The sequence below is a fragment of the Fistularia commersonii genome, chromosome 1 (assembly GCF_037954325.1).
Source record: "Fistularia commersonii isolate RoL2024-O1a breed Wild chromosome 1, RoL_Fcom_v1.0, whole genome shotgun sequence".
Lineage (NCBI taxonomy): Eukaryota > Metazoa > Chordata > Actinopteri > Syngnathiformes > Fistulariidae > Fistularia > Fistularia commersonii.
Window position 1 is genome coordinate 25626633 of NC_141284.1, and position 21041 is coordinate 25647673.

General features: G+C 39.8%; 1 protein-coding gene across 1 annotated transcript in view; it reads right to left on the minus strand.

Annotated features, from left to right (window-relative positions):
• stard9 (StAR-related lipid transfer (START) domain containing 9) overlaps positions 1–21041 on the minus strand; it is a 40951-nt gene that overhangs the window by 15319 nt on the left and 4591 nt on the right. The window contains exons 3-21 of the mRNA XM_086156668.1: positions 20017–20133; positions 10512–10628; positions 10285–10317; positions 10130–10191; positions 9543–9655; positions 7441–7583; positions 7232–7299; positions 6593–6690; positions 6218–6439; positions 5112–5209; positions 4948–5025; positions 4665–4742; positions 3137–3316; positions 2245–2296; positions 1811–1936; positions 1417–1499; positions 1225–1286; positions 607–800; positions 21–483 (exon numbers count right to left, since the gene is read on the minus strand). Coding sequence (XP_086012794.1) covers positions 21–483; positions 607–800; positions 1225–1286; positions 1417–1499; positions 1811–1936; positions 2245–2296; positions 3137–3316; positions 4665–4742; positions 4948–5025; positions 5112–5209; positions 6218–6439; positions 6593–6690; positions 7232–7299; positions 7441–7583; positions 9543–9655; positions 10130–10191; positions 10285–10317; positions 10512–10628; positions 20017–20133 — 2387 coding nt within the window. The remainder of the gene's footprint in view (positions 1–20; positions 484–606; positions 801–1224; positions 1287–1416; positions 1500–1810; positions 1937–2244; positions 2297–3136; positions 3317–4664; positions 4743–4947; positions 5026–5111; positions 5210–6217; positions 6440–6592; positions 6691–7231; positions 7300–7440; positions 7584–9542; positions 9656–10129; positions 10192–10284; positions 10318–10511; positions 10629–20016; positions 20134–21041) is intronic.

Consider the following 21041-nt stretch of genomic DNA (forward strand, 5'->3'; position numbering starts at 1 on the left):
AGATAGCATAACATGCTTACCTGAAGATAGGGGTGTTCTGTGGATAGAGCCGGGACAGAAGATCTGCAGAAAAGGAGTGTCTTCGAGAAACAAGAAGTCCTCCTCTGAGCTTGGAGGACGACCCCAGCTCAGGAAATTCGGGACTGTCTGGTCCTCGAGGCACAGCCTTTTCTAGCCGCTGTAATTCTTTCTTGGCCTCCAATAGTTGCCGCTTGCGGGCGATTCTTTCAAGCTGAAAGTGCAGCCTTTTCCGACGGATGCGGTTCTCTGCACGGCACACGCCGTGATGTTTCAGTAATTCCTCTTGAACCAATTTCTTCCTTGCCCTTACTAAATAAGATGGACAATCTACTGCCAGAGCTTCCTGATCCTCTGACAACAAACAGGCCGCAGGGAGAAAATCTGTTTGAACTCCAAGCTCTTGGGTGGCTTTCTGCTCCACAACTGAAAGACGATGTTTCTCCTGAAGAATCCACTGCTTGACTGTGAAGATTGATATAACTTAGTCAGGAAGGGATCCTCAAGCTAAATATTTTCCAAAGGACTGTGATAGGGGATTTGTATGTGACAATTTACATTTTAAATGACAACGGGAACATTACTTACTCTCAATTTGCTGCTGCTTAAGGTTGGCTTGCTCCCTCTCTAGCTCTCTTTCAGCCTGTTGCTGTTCAGAATTAATCTCATGTCGCAAATTCTCCACATAACGTTGCTGCTCCTCTACACGCTGCCTTGCTGTGGACTCCTCACTGGGCTGCAGACAAGCATCTGGCTGCAGTAGGATATTTTCTTTGTCTGCACTGTAAATGGGGCACACAATTAAATACTGACTAACGCTGATTAAAAAAAAAATGGAAAACATAAAACAATTATTTTACTGTTCATAATTGTGTATTGTGCTATTACAGTGTCGTATTACAGTGTTCAATATAAAATTGTGTCTTGTTTTAATTTTTATCTGGGCAGTACTGACAAAAAATATCAAAATACCTAACAAGAAAAGGATGTAGACAAATGGAAACACATGCAATCTCAACCAAATTGAAGGAAACATGCATGACGCACGGCCCCATTTCTAAATCATGCATACAAGTAGACATTCTACCACAAATGAAATATGAATGATGTGACCTGGTATAAAATGATCATGTTACGCATGAAAATAACATAGACACAACAAATAATACATGTTGTAGCTCTGTTTGTTTACGATTCTCTATTTACCAGTGGTCTGGTGTCAGAGGGCAGAGGTCCATGTAGTTGCAGGTCAAACCCCCCTCACTAGCCTGGAAAAGAGAGAAACAGAAGAAAAACACACTAAATATTGAAAGAACTAGACAATTAAGTCATCTTCAGTATCACGATGAAGCCAGTGATGGCCAACGATAATCTTTACGTTCAAAGAGTTCCACCCACCCGCCTTCGTTCTCTGAGAACGGCTGCTTCTGCTGGGTGGTTGAAGCGGAATTTATGCACTCCTCCCAAGGTGATCACCATCCCTGGTAACAGAAGAACGTTCTGTTCATAACAAGCTTTGCTCATTGTTTGTCAGAATGTTTATGTAGGCTGAGTACAGGAGGTCTGCAGTGTTTACCTGTCAGTGCATGTGTGTGTGTGTGTGTGTGTGTGTGTGTGTGTTACATAAACACATTGTGATTACACATTTTAGTATTTGCTCTCAAGAAAGACTACCTGCGTAACTACCTGCCAACAAGGATTTTAAGCTAAATGATAAGATTCAGTATCTAATCAGCATGAAAAACACAACAGGGTGACACAACTGAATTGCTTTTGAAGGACTTGGGCTGACCTTGAGCCAATCTGCAGGGCTCAGTGACCTCCCTGTCATTGAGCAGACAGACGCAACCTGGCAGGGGTCTGAGCATCACAACACCTCCATGGTTTTCAATCTCACAGCTGGCAGAGCCAGACAGAACTAGAAGTAGAATGCAGGAAAAAAAAACATGGATACTGAGAGAATTACATATTTGTTAAAATGTGCATTTTAATGTGTATTTGGCTACAGAGTAGCTCAGAGTAGCATTTATGAATGCACTAATGGCCCGTTTTACCACAGTTCAAGCTGGAAATCGCTTTCATTGTTTTCCCTTCCATTTTTACTTTTCTATATAATACATTATTTTATAATATGAAGTCTTATAATAAGAAATAGCCAAAAAATTAAATTCTAATGGATTCATTAGCTTAATTGGCATACATTAAAATGCTAACAAAATTTGTTACCGATTTGAGGCTCTTCAAACTGGTCCTGTGGCCCGATGCGGGTAACTCCGTCCTGCAACAAAAGAAAGTTTTCAAAAATTTCACATAGTATGTGGTGAACTTGTTACTTTGTACCTTCTCTTAGTATTTAATTCTCACATTCGATATAAGCAACAGAAAATCTACCATTTGTTTACTTTCAAGTTTTATCTAATGGGATTAAAAGGCTTTCTCATATGATGTCAAGACCACATGTGCTCCCAGGTGGCCTCAGCTCTTCACATGCAGGATACAGTGTAATTGTCAGGCCTGAGGGTATGCTTGTCATTGTCAGAATCGGGGCAGCTTAAGCTCCCCCGAGTCCTATCCTCAGAACTAAGAGCCTCTTATTCAACCAACCTTTATGCATTGTGAAAGACAGACAGACATAGAGATGGTAGATCGACAGGACAGTTGGAGAGTAGAGCAAAGAGAAAAGACCATCAAAACGCTGAACGCTTTTTAGCTGAACAGAGAGAAAATGAAGTAGGGAAGAAGAATCTAGCAAAAAAAAAAAAAGAAATGATTTTAGTCAAGACAGGTGACGAAAACATAGACTTGAGCTTCGAAAATAAGGAGCTCAAATGAAAAGAATGTGAAAACATATATAAATATATAGGATTGAGGGTTGAAAGTGCGTTGCTCATATAAATGCGTATTTTCAAAGGAGCAGAGTATTTCTCTTGGGATGGAAAGAAATGTTTTAAGAAGCTGTAGGATAGACTGTGACAGGATATGTAACAATTAAAAATCCGATCTTTGATCATTGAACGTAAACTCCACCAACGACACCAGATATTGTACTAATTAAAGACTGAACTGAGAAGGACCAGTATTTAATGGTAAAGTCAGAGCCATCTATTTACGGTCATACCCTGAGATGATAAAAGACGACTCCAGTGCTGAGAACGTCCCTATCGAGGGTAACCAGGTGTGGTTGGAGGGAGTTTATGAGGAAACCAGCACGGTCTCTGTTAATGTCGACGCTGTAATGCTCTAGCAGCTCCTTCTTGTCTCCCCAGCTCTCTGACCAGTCTTTTGTCAGCTGTTCCACCTGAGGATGAGGCATGGAGAGAGCTTGATGAAACCACAGTGGCGAAGATCTGTGGTTAAATATTTCTAACAATGACACTTTACTACTTTTACTGACATCCTCATAGCAATATACACTGAGTTAAGCTGCTGAGACTAAGCTACAATGATAATGTAATAATTAATGTAAATATAATATTTCTTTATTTTTTTTAATATCCAAGCCTAAAAATTGGTTGTATTTTAGCAGAGGACAGGATGGAGCTGCTGGGCAAGTTCAGGAGAGCTTCCAAGACTAGGCATTTTGGGGAAAACCACCAGTCGTTCAAATCATTAAAACAGATGAAGCCGTACAGAGTTGCTTTGTCCGGCGACACAAAGAAACTTGTTCCAGACAAACAACAAAAAAGAACACTGGCACTATAAACTGAAGTTCTTCCTGACTCAATTTGTTGTCTGGACTGCAACCAAATATGAATGTGAAGGAGAAAATCATGAGTGCTTGCAGTCAGATCAGAAAACACCCACGGGAGCAGTGTTTACCGTGGGGCGTTTGGTGCTCTGCTGTTTAACGAACAACAGTTAAGATGTACAACTTTGCCATGAGATGATAAAAAATGTAAATCTTCACAAATCAGCTCACCATTGGATCTCTATTGAGATGGGAATATCGGGTTAGAGAATCTATTTGTGCTCTGAGACCTTCCACAAATTAACCCTGTAGACAAAATCCAGGCCGCCATTCTACCCTGCGGCCACTGGAAGGCACTGCAAAGCCTGATCCTCACAACGATGTCTACGAATGCTATTAAAGATGATTTCATCTATCTTGATCAACTCCATACCCAGAGTATATTTGGAGTTGCTCTTTACTATCTTGGAAGTCAAAATAAAATCCCTAACACATCAGCCATTTTTGACTGTTCACATAATGACAATTAAGAACATTCGGTCACCTTTCATAGTTTTGCCTCCAGACCATTACCCAATTACACTCGAGGTGAATAAGAAATATTCTGCCAAAAAAGTTTCTTTCATTTCAAAGGGTCACATTTTCAAAGAAAATTTTATGTCAGACGTCACTGCAAGACAATTCTGTTTTAAAATCTTAATCATTTGATTAAGTCAACGAAAGAGTCAGGCATCTTAAAAACTGGGAAAAAAAAGAGGGTTCACCTGAGGTGAGACAAGATGGATATTTCATATTCAAGTGGAGGGTTGATGTAACTTATTACATGGTGCTCTGGATTTCTTTTCGTGAAATATCTGTCAAATTGAAATTATTCAGCTGAATATGAACTCAAAATAGCTTGATGTTTCAAGGACTATCTGTCAGCCAGAAGCAACTATCTGGAAGAAACCTGCATTACCTTTAATTCGTTCTGTAGCACAATGTCAGAAAGAGCTCCATCCCTTTCATCACTCAGGGATGGACTGGGATTACGCTGCTGTCGGTAAGAAAAAAGCATCAGTATACTAACTGTGCAAAGGGAAAAAGTCGTAAACGATATAATTTAGTAGGATCTTAAACAAAAGACACAAAGCAATTCACCAAGTGTTAGCCAAACATCAGTGAGAGGGTGTTTTTGCTTCAGAGGTGGGGTAAACCCCATAGAGCGCATGAGAGTCGATTCCCAGCTAAGGGCAACATACCAGTTCAAAGCTGAGCAGCATGCTCTTCAGCCTGTCAATCTCTTCTCTCAGCTCCCTGATTAGCCGCACATTAGCATCCTACATTGAAGTGAAGGTGCACATTAGCCTACAAAAAAAGCATGTAGATCAAACAGGAAAATTCCGGCTTCTGAGCAGCTACTGACCTCATTAACGCGAGGCTTGTTGACAATGTTCCTGGCATGGGCAGCATATCGCAAGGTACTCAGGGTCTCATTGTAACTGCTCGCAGAGGGTGAGACCGCTGCAAACACATTAAGAACCAAAAACTGAACGTGTGGAAAAAAAAAAAACAACATGACATGTCCTTCACATTTATTATTTAGAAAGACTGAATACAATAGAATGTAACCCCTAAACACAGGGGTCGGCAACCCGCGGCTCTTTCATCTTTACACTGCGACTTCGAGTGGCTTGGGAAAATAAATTTTAAATATTTAATTGAAGTGTATTTCATTTGTGTTAATTCCTTTTCTTAACTTTTAGTTCTAAATTGGAAGATTATTTTGATCTTGAAATATTGAATAAAATTATATTTATTATTTTTCGCCACTCAAAATAACATCACACTCACAAAAGCCGGTATACCCGCCAGCCGGTAAAGTCCCGATTCGCAGATGCTGTGCCCAGAAGTTCAGGCGCAGAAGTCCCATAAACCAGGTAAAATAAATATTTATGAAGATATTTTGCAAATACTTATTTTTTATTGTTTACTGACACAGTGATTTTTTTTCCCGATTTATTTTTAAAATTCAGGTCAAGGCTCCACTACACACTCTGAAAGCCCAAAGCTCAAAATGAGTTCATTACATAAATAAAATTTAATTTTCTCTGTAATACTTTGTGAATTTCAGAAGCAACACACTACACACTTGTTTATACAAAGTGTAAAGGTAATAAAAAGAAATATATACAGTGGTGCCTTTATTTTAGACGTCAAAAAGTAATTGCGGCTCCCAGTGTTTTCCTTTCCGAGGAAACCGGGTCCAAATGGCTCTTTGGGTGTTACGGGTTGCCGACCCCTGCCTTAACACTACGTTAAGCTCAACCATATGTTAGGATGATGTAAAAGGCCAAGTCAAGTTAAGTTTTTTACTTGTAAATGTCAACTTTACTTACATAATATGAAGACTTTTTATCACCCATAAAGGATTATATTAATGTAATACTTGAATCTTCTTCTATAGCTCTCAGATTTTGAAAATAATTTTGCCCAAACACACTTTTTGTCCAAACCAGTTCTGCAACATACTTGCGATCATAATGGTCTTGGAGTTGCCCCCGAGGCTGTCTTTCAGCAACCAGGTAAGGACTGAGTCTCTGTAAGGGATAAAGCAGTGCCTCCTGCCTCCTCCTCCTCCTCCTCCTCCTCCTCCAGACAGAGAGCTGCTATGGCTCCCCATCATGCTGCCATCACCCTCAGAGGCCATGCTGTTGATACTCTGGCAGCTGCTTGACATCTGTGAGTTCTGGGCTGAGGGGCAGGTATGTGTGACGTGAGTGAAAAGGGCAGGAAATGTATCAGGACACATGGAACAAAACTCATGATTGTGGAAATGCTGGCGAGATTTTAACTTCCACAAAGTGCCTTTTCTCTCATTAGGAATAATAGCTTGAGGTCACTTACCAAGGGCAGAAATTACGATACCCAAAGTGACCAGCGACTTATTGATGTTGGACCCTTCTGTCAGTCGATCTCTGCAGTAGTTTGGGTCAGCTCGCTCACTGCCAGAAAGAACATCGACAACTTGACGACGATATTGTGACTGACTGAAATTTCAGATCATGTAATTCTCGGGCGTCTAAAAAAGGCAGAAGTCAGGTATAACTTCCTTGAGCATGTTCCCAGTGCCTAATATTGTCTTCCTGTTTTTCTGTACAGGAATTTTGTCATCCACTATGCATCATCATTGTCTCAATGCTCTTCCTCAGGAGAAGGTGAACGGACACTTTGGAAAGCACCCCCCCGATGGGAGGCAAAACGTCTTTAAGAAATCTTAGAAGTCCAATCGCAATGACAAACACAAGGAATGACTCTTCATCCAGATCTTTCACTGTTAATTTTATTTTAGTGAGGCTCATATGTCGTCAATGACAAGACTCTAAAGTTAGCAGTTACTCAAGAGGTTGTGAATCCAAGTGTACAATTTAATCAAAAGCAGAGTCTATATAGGTACTGTTATGGGATGCATTTAAACAAAATGGCAGCTAAATGACATTAACTTAAAAGCTATTCGTACACAACAGTAGTAGAGCACCATCTCACCTCCCAGCCAGGTCCACAAGGTTAATCTTGCTGACAGTTTCTGAAGGACGGTTATTTTCAAGTATAGCCTGTAGGGACCAAATATAAGAATAATTAAACAAAAAACTGCATGACAGAATTTACAAGGCAATAATGTGAGGGTGATACCAAGACATGAGAATGATGGTATACAAGATGTGGTTGGAGGGCAGAGAGAGATCTGTGTGTACCTGTGTGTACTGGATCGTAAAGATGGCGTGGGATCTGCTACTGGCATCATGGTTGTGTGTGGCTGCAGTAATGCGGTTGGCAATGCCTTCTTCCAAAAGGTCCAAGGCTTGCTTAGAGTCTGATACCACATGTTGTGACAGGTCTAAGAGAGAGATTAACAAAACAAACAAACTCAATGCTAAACAAATAAGAGTGGTTTATTTTGTACTTATGAATGAAATGTACCTAATGTTCTTGAATGGGGAACAATTCACTAAACTAAAATGCAGTAAGCAGCACAGAAGCGTTCAGTGAATGCAAAAAAACCCTTACAAAGAGTTCCATGATAAAAACCGGTATAGATTTACATTTTAAAAAAAAACACTGTCTGCATCAACATGATTTTGGGTTTGTTATGATTATAAGTCACTCTGGGTCTATACACAGACCATCGAATGACATCTGTTTTGTAGACTTGTATGGATCTATTACATCACTTATGCTTTATGCAATGTAGAGGAAATAAGCATTTTATGACTTTTTAAAACACATAATATTTTAGATAGTTACGAACACATTCTATATTCTGGTATGAATTAGTCAAATGAAGTTTTTATCAAATGAAGATACAACTACAGACACTGAAAATGTGCCTCATCACTACTTGCGCACATGTGCCTTGTAATTTTTTCCTCTGCAGCTTTTTATAAAAATCACTACTTTCTGTGATGAGCCAAAGCAACAAAAAATGTCTGCATCAACATGATTTAGGGTTTGTCACAATTATAACAATAACTCTGGGTTGATACACTTACCATCTGATGGCAATCAAATGTGACATAAACATGTGTTACATGTTATGTGAATGTAAAATGTTGAAAAAGACGTTAAGTATGCGTTTAGTAAACATTTTTGCTTTCTCAGCCATTGAACAAAAGAGGAAAGAAGCATTTTATGACATTTAAAACAAAAAATATTTACGAAAAGTCACAAATGCATTTTAAATTCTGGTATAAATTAGTCAAAATGAAGTTTTAATTAAATGAAGACACAACTGCAGAAACCGGAAATGTGCCTCGTCACTACTTGTGCACATTGGCCTTGTAATTTTTTCCCCGCAGCTTTTCAGTTAAAATCACTACTTCCTGTGATGAGCCACATCTACAAAAATGGCAAACACATGACACACAAGACTACCAGAGAGCTTTACAGCGATGAAGAATTAAAAGTCATTTTTGGTTTAATTCTGCCACTGAGCATAGGCATTCTTATGATGTCAGAAGGCAAAGATTCAGAGAGGGATACACCAGTGTTGTTATGGAGCACTAAAACTGTGAGTGCTGCATGTGCTTTTGTGACTAGTTGAGTGCTCTCTTCAGGACCAAAAGGAAATGACTTCACTTCCTCTGGTCACCATGGGATTTCTCTTGCTGCAGACAATCAGTGGATGTGGGCCTTTAAATATAGAGGCAGCCGGATGAGAAGGAGCGAGAGCAAGAGAGAGTGGGTAGAAGGATGACTAGATGGAGGGGGGGAATGAAAGAGAACGGAGTCATGTAAGACAGGCTTAACAAAAAACCTGGTTTACAGCCAGAACGGATGATACCAGAGCTGATGAAATGCTTAACAGGGAAACCAAACTTTCCACTGACCACATACCAAAGTGACTTGTAAACTAAAATTACTAGACACCATTAGAACAGGAAGCCGTTATATTAACAACATGTGATTTCAAAAATTAAAAAAAAAAAATGTTTTCGACAACTGAGTAACTGGAGATTCGTACAAAAATGATTTTACGGTAATTTCTGAAATGTATTGTTTCATCAGAGGGCTCCTTCGTGATCAGTTTATCACTGACTTTTTCTAGAGCTTGTAAAGTAAATGTAAAAGTTTATTCTTGGCGAATAAACAAGTGGGGAGTTTCCAATTAAGTTGAATTCAGATAATATCACTATTACTTTCCATATTTCACTTTATTCATAACAGGTAATAGATTCGATGCACAGATGTACAGTGTTAATATAAAAATCAACCAGTAAAATGAATTAACTAATTTCTTCAACACTTGGGATTTTCTGTCTTCTGTTTCACATGAGGCCAGGCTGCTTTGAAATCTCACCTTGAACATAGGGCCCTTTCTCAGGATGCTCTCTTACTTTCAGACAGGCTCTCTTCTTCTGCTCCCCTCCTCTCAGCAGATCCCTCACTCGCTCATTATAGATTTCGAGGAAGCTGCACAGACAGATTTACTTTGAATATAATCTCTGGATTAGCTCCAAGTCACACATCATCCCAGACCAAGTGTTTTTTTGGTAATTCGGCATCTACAGAATGACATGTGCCTGGGGAACGTGACTAAAATTGATTTATTTTCCATAAGGTTTGATCTGATTTTTCAGAATCTTAGAGTTGTTAAAGCACTACATGTTATTAAGAAAAAAGTTTGCAGGGGAAAACCCAACAACCATCATTTTTGCCCTGTTAAATTGATTTTATTTTAATTACGCGGTGCCATTTATTTGGCTGGCATACAAATATTATCAAGTAACATTAGCAAGAGTAAAAAAACAGGATAGACTATTTGACTCTGGCCTGCAGCCCTTCAGAGTAATTGCTACTTCAGCATCAGTCTGATTTGTTCATCATCTTGTCAAATTAAACAATTAGAAGTGGGTAGAAAATGACAGTCAGTAAATGACTCAGTACCTGATTTCCACTCTGCTTGAGTTCTGCCCATCAGGAATAGTATCTTGAGACCTAAAGAGACCCTGTGAAGATAATTTTAAAACATTTAAGCTGATAGACAAAGCTTTGCAGTTTTATCTTCTTCACATTGATATTGCCAATATTTATGGACTTACCTGACAGATCCGAGGGGTCAAACCGATTGAGTCCTAGCATCGTGCAAAACAGAAAAAAAGAGAGATGAATAAAGTGGCGTCACCTTTCTTTGACATCAGGTAATATCTGCATTCCCTTCACTGTGTTAGGTAATATCCACTGAGGCATGCAAGTTCTATTAATTCATCTCAAATAACATCTAATCCCATGCGAAGATATCTTTTCACACTCCACCCCATCGACTTACCGGTGTTCCCATCATGGTGTAAGTCTTTCCAGATCCTGTTTGCCCATAAGCAAATAGACACACATTGTACCCTTCAGAAGCTCCAGCCAGTACCGACACACCCAAGTCTTGGAACACCTGGGGAAAATTAGATAGAAGAAGAAAGAATAATAAAGAGCTTTATTTTACCACATTCAGCAGTTAGGAGTTCAGCATGTTGCTCAACAACACTTCAACAGGCAAGGAGCAGCATGAGAATCCAACCAAGGCTGTTTGGTTCCAAGACAACCGCGCTAACCCCTTGAATCACACCGCCTGTGGCTAAGGGGTGCTAATACCTGTAAATTAGCATGAACATTAAATAACAAACACATGGATACGTGTCCAATAGCCAACATGCTGTATAAGTTGCAAGCCTGAGGAAGTCAATGTTATTGATCTGAACTTTATTGTTTTCGTGCAAGTGTAAGTTTACCACTGATTCATGATTGCAATGTTAAGGCACAAGGCCAAAGGCAGGGGAGGCAAACTTGCTTCCTGAGATGTTTGCAAAAGACGTAGGGAGGTCTGCTAATATTCTAGGTAAACAGGTTTGCAGAATGTGTGTGTGAAAGAGAGAAAGGAGTAGAAAAACTCTCTAAAGTGCCTGGGTCAGGAAAATAAACCTTGACTAAAAGGATGGGGGTAAGACAGGGGAGTCAGGGGGGCTCAGAGAACATCACAATCAAAACAATCGAGTAAAGCCTCTTGTTTCCCTTCTTCCCTCTTTGTTTACAGAGTATTCCAGGGACTAACAATTAATGTTATTATGCAGCTACTTTTGTCAAGAATAAATGTCTTAATTAAACAAAAAAAGAAGACACTGCACTTAATAGAAATGCTGACATGTCATCATCGATGAGTGCACTAATGGCTCTTGTGTATGACATGGGGATGCACCTCCATGACAATTATCTTACAGGCAACTTATGGAAAAAAAAACTGATGACTTGACTGGCTTTTACTTTTTAAAATTGCTGAAATGTCAACGTTGCAAACGTAAGTCTTAAGGTGGTAAACAACAAGCCTAAAGGCTTTTTGCATGGCATAAAAGACGCTCATAATTTCCAGATATTGCCATCAGACCAAACCACTGCTCTTATATCATGATAACTTAATTCGCTGAGGTCTTCAAATGACAAGCTTTGTATGGAGACAAGTGGGTATTTGCTCCTTTATAGCATATACTTGACATTCTACGCCCTGCCAAATGTTGTTACTAGAGGTTACACAAATGTAGAGGCGTTCATTTGCTAATCCTCACACAGAGGAGGTTATGTTTATGCCTGCATCTGTTTATCCGTGAGCATGTTAGTCAAAAGTACTAGGTTGATTTTGCTAAATTTGGGGGAGAGGTTAGCACCAGCATTGGAAAACACCAGTGCATGATGGGTCTCACATTTTGTGTGAGACCTGTGTAGAAAACATTAAAACGAGAATCTCTTTTTGATTTCATTGCTTTTGAGAAAAAAATATCATAATTCTGAATGTAAGAGTCCTTATTAGCAAACTAGAAGAACAATATTATGGTAACACATTATCTCAAAAGGCAAACTGATCCAGGCCAGACCTGAGATACAGCACATTCTCCCCCAGAATCAAAACACACCCTGGGATCAATGAGGGGTCCCCTCAGTCGCCCCAAGCTCGGGTTTGGATCATGAAGACTGGTGGGTAAGTACACAGAGGAGAGAAAAAGAATGCTATCAAAGCTGCAACGATCTCCACGGATCAAACACAGAAATACTTTCGACATATTTCCCTTGTGTGAGTTTGTATGACTACCAACCCTTGTAGGAGAACGGAGAACCTGGAGTTAAGCCTGTGTATACTCTGGACTTACAAAACGGTGGGAATAGGTTTAGGTTGGACATGGTTGAAAGCTCTTGTCAAGACATGAGCCTTGTGAAAGCACCGTAAAAGGATTCCCTGCTCATCTAGTTGTTTTTAGGAGTGTGTGAATAGTTGTATAAATATTCTACAGGCTTGAGTTTCTCACTTTTCTCTGTGAAAAGTGAAAAAAGTTTTCAACATTGACAGAGTAGACTTAAACTCACGCTGGGAGGCATTGACCCATTGATTAAGTAAAAATCATCATGTAAACTGACACTGAAGTTTGGGATAGAAAACAATTAAAAATGTATGAAATACCTTCATGATATATTTCTGAATATGAAAGTTAATACACACTAGGTTTGGAAAACCTAAACAATAAGTCAATATTGCACTGTATCTTTCACAAGCACCAGAGTTCAAACACTTTAGTTGTGATCCAAAAAAAAAATTAAAAGTTCTGTCAATTGACATCAACAGAACATTAATCAAATTGATAGTTTCCTGCCTGAGTCAGTTTGACTTTGTTTGTTTTACAACTTTTACAAAATTCTCATGTTTAAAAATTTCACCTAGCTATATCTGCAACTGGAAAAACTCCTGTGCATGTTGCCCTTAGCTTTCTGATTAACAAATACTTTTAAGACTCAAATTGTGTGTTGACAACTAGGGGTAAGAGACACAACATAAATCTTTTTTTTTTTCCAAAAAGGAGGCTATACATGCAATTTGGTTCAGGAAATCATGAATGCAAGAACGGCTCATCCCTACACTGTCCATTTTCATTGTTGAGGGGCTCATTTCCTTACTCTGTTACCATGTCAACCGTGTGCAGGCAACGGCCACGTGCTAGCAGTAAAAGTGTGGCCACAGCGGCTGTCTTGCTCAATGACCTTGTAAATCACCAAACAGACACTCGTGGCATCTAGCAAGTTTTACACTGATGCACATTTATTTTGAGTAACAGGCTAATTTCCTCAAACTGAATAAATCAAGACTTGTGACACAGATTTAAATTTGGAACGGTGATGATGTACTCAAAGCCTGTTCGAGAATAAAACCAATGTTTGTTTGTTTTTTTTTTAACAGGTTATTTCATTTTACGCTACCAAATTTTTTGAAAATGTGAGCTTATTATGTAACTGATGCTCAACAAACACAACCACTTCTATGAGTGCGGAGTCTTCCGGGCAGAGACCACCAAGTGGTACCCCCTGCTTCTTGGTTCAATGGTAGCTTAAACATGAAGACAAAAGGCGTTGCCGCCCCTGTCTTGTCTTCATCCTACAATTCAAAACAGGCACAGGCATACTCTCCTCCCTCAAACAGAGAGAATCAATACAACCCTTGTTAAAGCTGACCCTCTTAAATTCACTCTTTGGGTCTACAACAGGATAGAGGGTCCCACCAGGCTTAGCACAAAGACCTGGAACTTCACTTTAACTGTCCACTCCTTCACTGAACTGGAATCCCTTATTCTCTGAATACTTTTCAATTTGTGGCCCTGTTTTGATTTTTTTTTTCTGTCTCTTGTATTTGAAATCATAGACTAAACAAAGAAATTGAAATGACCTCTGAGCATATGGGATCAGTTGCTCTATTGTACTTTAGCTGCTTAAATGGACAAAATGAAAAACTGTCACAACCTACTTTCACAGTTTTCAATACCCTGCAGCCCTGGAAGGTGTATCTGTGTGAACAAAGCAGGTGAGGTAAGAGAAAAGCTGTATTGTTGGAATTGAAATGGACTCTCAAATTAAATGAAGCGCAAGAAGAGACCTTGAGTGAAAGTGAGTAGGACAGATCCAAACCCAGTTTGTTGCCTTCCCCAGACTAAACACCACCATTAAGAGGAAGGCCGCTGTCATCGGCGGGCTGTTCCACGTGCATGTGTATGTTTACTGACCACAGAAGCAAGTTGAAGGAAGCTGCATTCAAAACAACCACAAAGGCCACTCGTGTGCTTCCTTTTTGTAAGGAAAGTAACAATGAAGGAGGAAAAGCAGATTATATGTACACAGTACTATTTTTTCTTTTCTTTTTTTTTCATGTTGGAGCAGGAACAACAAGGTCAGGTTCTTTAGGTCACAACAAATGTGGGATGAGGGAAGAGCAAAGCAAAAGTAAGGGAGTTCAACTGTTAATGGTGGGGGTTATGTGACCTCCAAGGTTCGTCTAGAGGCGTAAAGGTGTAAAGGAGATATATATACAAATATGACAGCCTCTTGTAAACCTATATTGCGAGACACAGGCTTTGCTATCTCGTAAAATCCTAATTTGGTGACTTAATTAAAAATTGACTTTGCACGTCATGTGCATCTAAATTAAGTTGGCCCGGACAGCTTTGACGAGGACGGGAAAAACAGATGGCCTCATGCCAGTGATGTAGACCATGATAAATTCCGTGTTTATTTTGAGACATGTGAAATTTTTCTTTCAAAAGAGGAACCCTGGTTTACAGCCTGGTAACACATAAAAAAGGGGTAGTAAGAAAATGAAAGGGGGTACAGGAGAGGTTGCGCAAAACTGGCAATAAGGAGGAAGAGGTCTGTAAGCAAAGAACTCGAGTGAAGCCGTGACAGTCCAACACCTTTATAATGAGTTAGGAACGGCAATTAAACACAGCTGTAGATTTATGAGATCTTCGTCACACTAAATCTGAAGCAGTCTATACTGTATGTGAAGTGTGTATGTGAAGTGTGTTTGGAGGTTGATGTGTGTTAAATGTTGTCAAGGGTGATGGCAAAAGGCCAGACAGGCAAAGTGAAGCACTTTCCCCATTGTTTTTTTTGCAAGGTTTGACGGAACCAGAGATTTATTCTCCTGTGACAATTTTTGCAACTGAGCGGATGGAGTAAAAGTTGCGGATGCGGCACTGACTGAAAAAAAACAAGTGCTGAGGGGGTGCAAACTTTCTTGAACAATCTGCTGAACAAATTAAGTACTTTTTCATTTGTATTAGATCCATTTGCTTGATTTTTTGACATGATCATGACTAGGCAGCTGCAGAAAAAGCGAGGGTCATTCAGTTCCTGTCCCACGCTTTGGAACTGGGTTACAAAAACAAAACAGCTGGTCCCAAAGCAACAGCGAAGTGCTTTTGTTTATACACAGGGTAGAAAGCCAACGTCGCTGGAGATTTCTGTCCGGACTGTCGATGAGGAAAGGGATTTGACGAAAAATAAAATCAGATTTGATAAAAGGGGAGAAATGACAGGAGGGGGAAACAAGGGGAGGGAGACAGAATCACATCAAGCAAAGAGGAGACAGTGAAGAAGCTGTTTGGCCAGAGTTCAACAATGCTCTCGTTTGTCACACTTGGACAGAATTTGTAGGTCAAATTAGCATGGAAGGGCAGAGGGGCTGCAAAGGAGGGCGGACGTGGGGATAGAGCAGTGCAAACCAAACAGATAGGCTGCTCTTCATTACATTGGGCTTGCTTTCACATGGGATTGGGGAAAGAAGAGCAAAGGACAGGAGTATTTAGAGAATATGAATGCAAGGGGCGATGCGTTCCACTTTCAGATTAAGGTCTCGTTGTAAGAGACTCTGGTGCACGAGCGGAACATAAACCAAATACATAAATCTGTTTCTGTTGAGAGTTCAGGAATTCTCCGCTCCTCCCCCCAATCTGTGTTAAGGGGTCATAGCGGAACAGTGTGGAGCAGAGCTGTGTGTCACGCTGCAATGCATGTTTGCTTGAAATTGCTTCTCCAGCCTTCACACTGATGGGAGCACTGAGCAATATCCATAAAGTACTGGAAAAATGTGGTTCCCTTCATTTGAAACTAGATAGGTGCAATACATATTCACACACAATTGCGATGAGCAAATCCAATAAGGTGCCAACTTTGGTAGCTTTTCATTAACTCCACTTAAGATCTAACAATACTTTTCAACAAGACTTGCCTACATATTTATTTGAGTTGGTACAAATATGTAGATATATTGTGTTGTTGCATTTTCCTTTTGTTCTGGTTTAGATTCACACAGATCAATTATACCATCCATGTTATTTGCGAACATGATATTTTTATACTTGAACTGCAGCAAACTTGACCTACATAAATCAAATCCTTCACCTGGTCTCTAACCAGAAAACAACATTTCCTTTGTCCATGAATTAAAAGATTCACTTACATAGTCAATTAAAGGTAATGAGGCAGAGAAGGTGTGCTTTACTGATACGAATCTATGTAACAATGTTGAGTCAGTTTTCTCAGATTTCATCATTCAAAGTAAACAGCACATTTAGATCCAGTTTGTTGGAAATTTGAGCGAGACTGAAAAGGACCTTTGGCTTTGTGTCTGCCAATGTGCAGGAGTCTAAATGCTCATGTATATGTGACGAATTCTCTCATAAACAGAGAAATTGTTTCTCCCTCGGCCACCTCTACTGACATACAAACCTAAAATCTAAGAGTACAATCAAATTGTACACATGAAGGACTAAGGCAAAGAGAGACAGAGAAAGGAGGAGAGAAAAAATATGGGGCAAGGAAAAAACTCCAGCGTGCAGAATCTATTTGGCAATAAAAATAGTCTTGTACTCTGAACTGAATCCTCTGCAGTGACGTATTCGCACTGAAATTTAACTGCAAAAAATGACTTAGTCGAGCAGCTGTGAGTTTGGCAGGCAAGGTCTTGGGACTGGAAAAGCACTGATGACCCCTCCGCCAATCTTCCAAAGGAATTCACATTCCCAAATTGATGTTGTTGCTTTGTGATGGTTCTCCTAAATTCCACGGTTATCTATCCAAACTCATTAATGCGTACTACCATTTCACATTCCTCTCTCATATTCATCAGTGTAAAAGCAATACATATGCCTGTGTTCATTAAATAGTGGGAACGGCTTTTTATGAGCAGTAATCTACACCTTCATTAAAAAACAGCATTTGGCCAAATAATCCCAAGTCTCTGCATTTACTCAACAGCTGGCTGCCGTTAGTCAAGTGTCCTATCTTAATATTTTGTCAATAAATGTATTGCCAGAATAAAAAAAACTTTATTTTCAAGTGTACAGACCTCAGCCAGAGGAATGGGACCACATCCAAACTCTAAAATATAGTGACTGGTAACAGATCTTTTGTCTCCCCCTTTACCCCAAAGGAACAGTGTTTGAAGATAGAAAGCCCCACAAGTTTCCAGAGTAAACTATCAGTGATGCATGACCATGTACAGAAGACACAAAGCCGCAGTGGTTGGGGAGGTACAGGGGGCCAAACTCCAGTCTCAAAGGGGCAGTGGGTGTGGTGGGATACTGCTGGACTGGAAAAGCAGGAGTAAGTTTCCCCTTGTCTCGTCCTCACACAGATTCAGATTGGCCAAGTCCCATGGGGACAGCAGAGTAAGTACAATCCCGAGCCAGTCTCTCTTCCTGCTTTGACCAAGAAAAAGCATGCAAAACACGGAAAAGGCAACAGGAACAAACGCTCATTATCTCATTCTTTAGCTGGGAAAAAAAAGTGTTGAAAATAAAAGCTACTACATAGGGGACTGGAGTGAAAATGAATTCAATTTAGTCCAAAGAGAAGAACTTAAAGTATTTCTCCCGAGACCGTTCATCAGCAGTCTGAGAAATTATTGGGAAGAATCAAGACTGTTTGAGTTGTTTACTATTTCGGATGATGCTATAATAACTGCAACCTCATACCCCTCCACCCCATTCATCTGTGTTGATCTCGAGGTTTTGATATTATAGCAGTATTTCAGCAGTTGGATGACAGTGGGGTCACGTGTTAATATTCAAATTTTGGAAAAAAACAACAACCAGTCAATGTCCAGTTGACATTTACAAGCCATGTACATGTGGAGACGCTACTGCAAAGAAATTCAGTGATAACAACTGCCACCATGTCAAGATATCATGGTCAAGCTCAACTGAGATCATTACAGATGAGATCAAACTATCAAGTAGATTTTAATCAAATGGGCACAAGTGCTTACAAGTGACCACACGATGGAAGGGAGAAAAAAAAATTTGAGGCTGACGTCGTTGTCCACTCCATTTTTTGTTAAACCGATTGCAATGCTGCAAAAAACGTCAAGTTTAAAACCCGCAGATCTGTTCTCTGGCGGCCCTTCGCCCACCCCAGGTCAAAAGAGGAATGTCTTTTGGCAACCAGACCACTGTGACTGGACTTATTTCTGTAGAGGACTATGGCAGTTAAAACAGGGAGTGAGGAAGTGGTACTGTGTTGTCTGTTGTTCTGTTCAGAGTGTGGGCCACCATGACAGCTTCATCTTTTTCAAACGCGTACAAAGGCAGCTCTGACCAGAGAGACAGGCAGCGAAGGAGTTGCAGCAGAGGAAAAACCCATGGACAAAAGAAAGAAAAATTGGAGGAAGAAAAAAATGGTAGAACCATGAGGGCTGGGTATGTTGCGCAAAATTGTAAACTTAACGGTGACGTAAATTAATTGAAATGAACATTTTATCTCAAAATAAACATAAAAGAAAACAATATGGAGAGATTTCCTGTGCAGGAATTATGCACTACTTCCTCTTGAGCTGCAGCCGCTCTGTGGTTGAAGTAACAACCTCCAATCCAACTAACACAAAGATATCTAATGGCCAAATCACAGTCACAACATGAAAGCAGGCTGGTTCAAGCCATGCCATGTCCAAGGCAAAGAGACTTCTGGGTAACAGATGGGGCTGATATTCTATTCCCAGAGTGGCCATCTGTATAAAAACCTGCAACAAAACAACCCCCCAACCTCTTTGTGGTTCGTATGAGAACATAGTTTCCTCTGGGCTCTTTCCTTGGTTCAGAAGTTGTGTATGCCAATATGGAATTTTCAGCACACAATTGGAATTACATGCTCATCAACCACAACGGGATAAAAATGGCATCAAAACTTGAAAAGAAATGGCAGTGAATTAAGCAATTACATAGATATTATTGACACTTTGAAAGATGTAAAAAGATAAGGATTAAGCTCCCAGTTAAAGACAGTGTAAATGTTCTTGTACGGCCAACCTGAGAACAAGCAATCTTAATAGAGGGATCTTGCATCACTGACATTGAAATAAAATTCAGTATACCAGAAAAGCTACCAAGATGTTTGTCTCATGTGACTTTAGCAGGCACGCCAGTGATCCAGGATTAAACGGTCACTGTGTTTCTGTCTGATCCGAAACAAACCGTAGAAGTGGATGAGTCACACATTCTCTATATAAACAGATCAGGGAGAGACAGTAAGTTTAGAAACCACTACACTCCTCTGCTTGAACATAACACAACACTATCATGTTCTGACAAGTTAGTGTTTGGTGAGGGTTAAACACAAAAAAACTTGGTTTTGTTGATGAATATTTAATGGATTGTTTTCAAATAACAATAATAATATACTTGCACACCCAAAACTATTCGGGATAGTTGAGTGAGAATCGTCAGTGGAATTTATGTATACAAATTTACAACTTCCACGTGAATGGTTTTTTGTGTAGTCAGCTAGAGATTTCACACAAGTGTTATGACAGTTCCAGAAAACGGCCTTGTTCAAAACACGCAAACATAATTTAAAATAGGATTCTTGACAGAGTGACACAGGCCGTGCTCAAAATCAGTCAAAGGTCCTGTCTATCTAAACAGAAGCGTAAGGTCGCTCATAATTAGAATAAACATGCCAAAGACACGGGTCATTACCTCCTCCTGTGATGCATAGTGAGGGTCTGAAGGAACCACCGACCAGTAACAGTAGTCAAAACAGAACTCCAGAAGCTTCTCCCTGGAATCCACAGCATTGTCCGTACGTCCATCCAGCTTTGGGACAGAAACAGAAATGTGAGGCACATTAGGTTTACCTCTTACCCTTAATTCTGCCATTTGATCCCAACCTAGGACTCTCATGCTTATCATTGTTCACTGGCAAGGGTATTAATGTCCATAAATATGTTACACGAAATAAAGAAAGAAAGACTCTGAAAGCACGTTGACAGCAGACCTCCAGTTCTTACCTCTTAACAAAAGAGACAATGTGCATAATAACAAATGTTGGATGCACCTGCTATGTGATGCAGACAGTAGAAGAACAAATTGTCAAAATTTAAATCCATTCCTCATTCCCCCCAATGGGATCTTTAGCATGATCTTATACGACCATAAGACATTTCACACATTTGTCCATGGAGAGATACTGTATAGTTTATATATATATTGTCCAAGTTCATCCAAAACTGCAGAAAAAAAGTTAACTGGTGCTTAGTAAGAGAAGAAGTGTAGGTCATTACAGATCCCTGTTTATGAAAGGGCTTGACTGTGAAATTGCCAGCAAGCTCTTTCCATTCATTAGCAATGCTTCAATCAACCGTAGTGTATGAACGCAAAACACCTTTTTGCTTAGTGTGAGTGAAACCTGAACAAAGGAAATGCAGCAGAGCAGCATTTGGACATGCCTAGGCAGAACAGTTCCACTGTAAATAAGAAAGCAGCATCCAAACATCACATCTCAGTCACTGAAACCTGGAGAGCTCGCTGTGCCAACTGCTTTTATGTTGTTCTTGTTCTTGTTATCAATTAGTTGCTTTGAAACATTTTCATTTGGACCCACTTTGCCTAAAAAGGTCTCTGTTTGCATATGTGGATACAGTATTTTTTATGACATATTTACAAGATTTCATGCAAAAAAAAATCCTTTATAAACAAGAATTACATTTTTGATGAATTAAGTA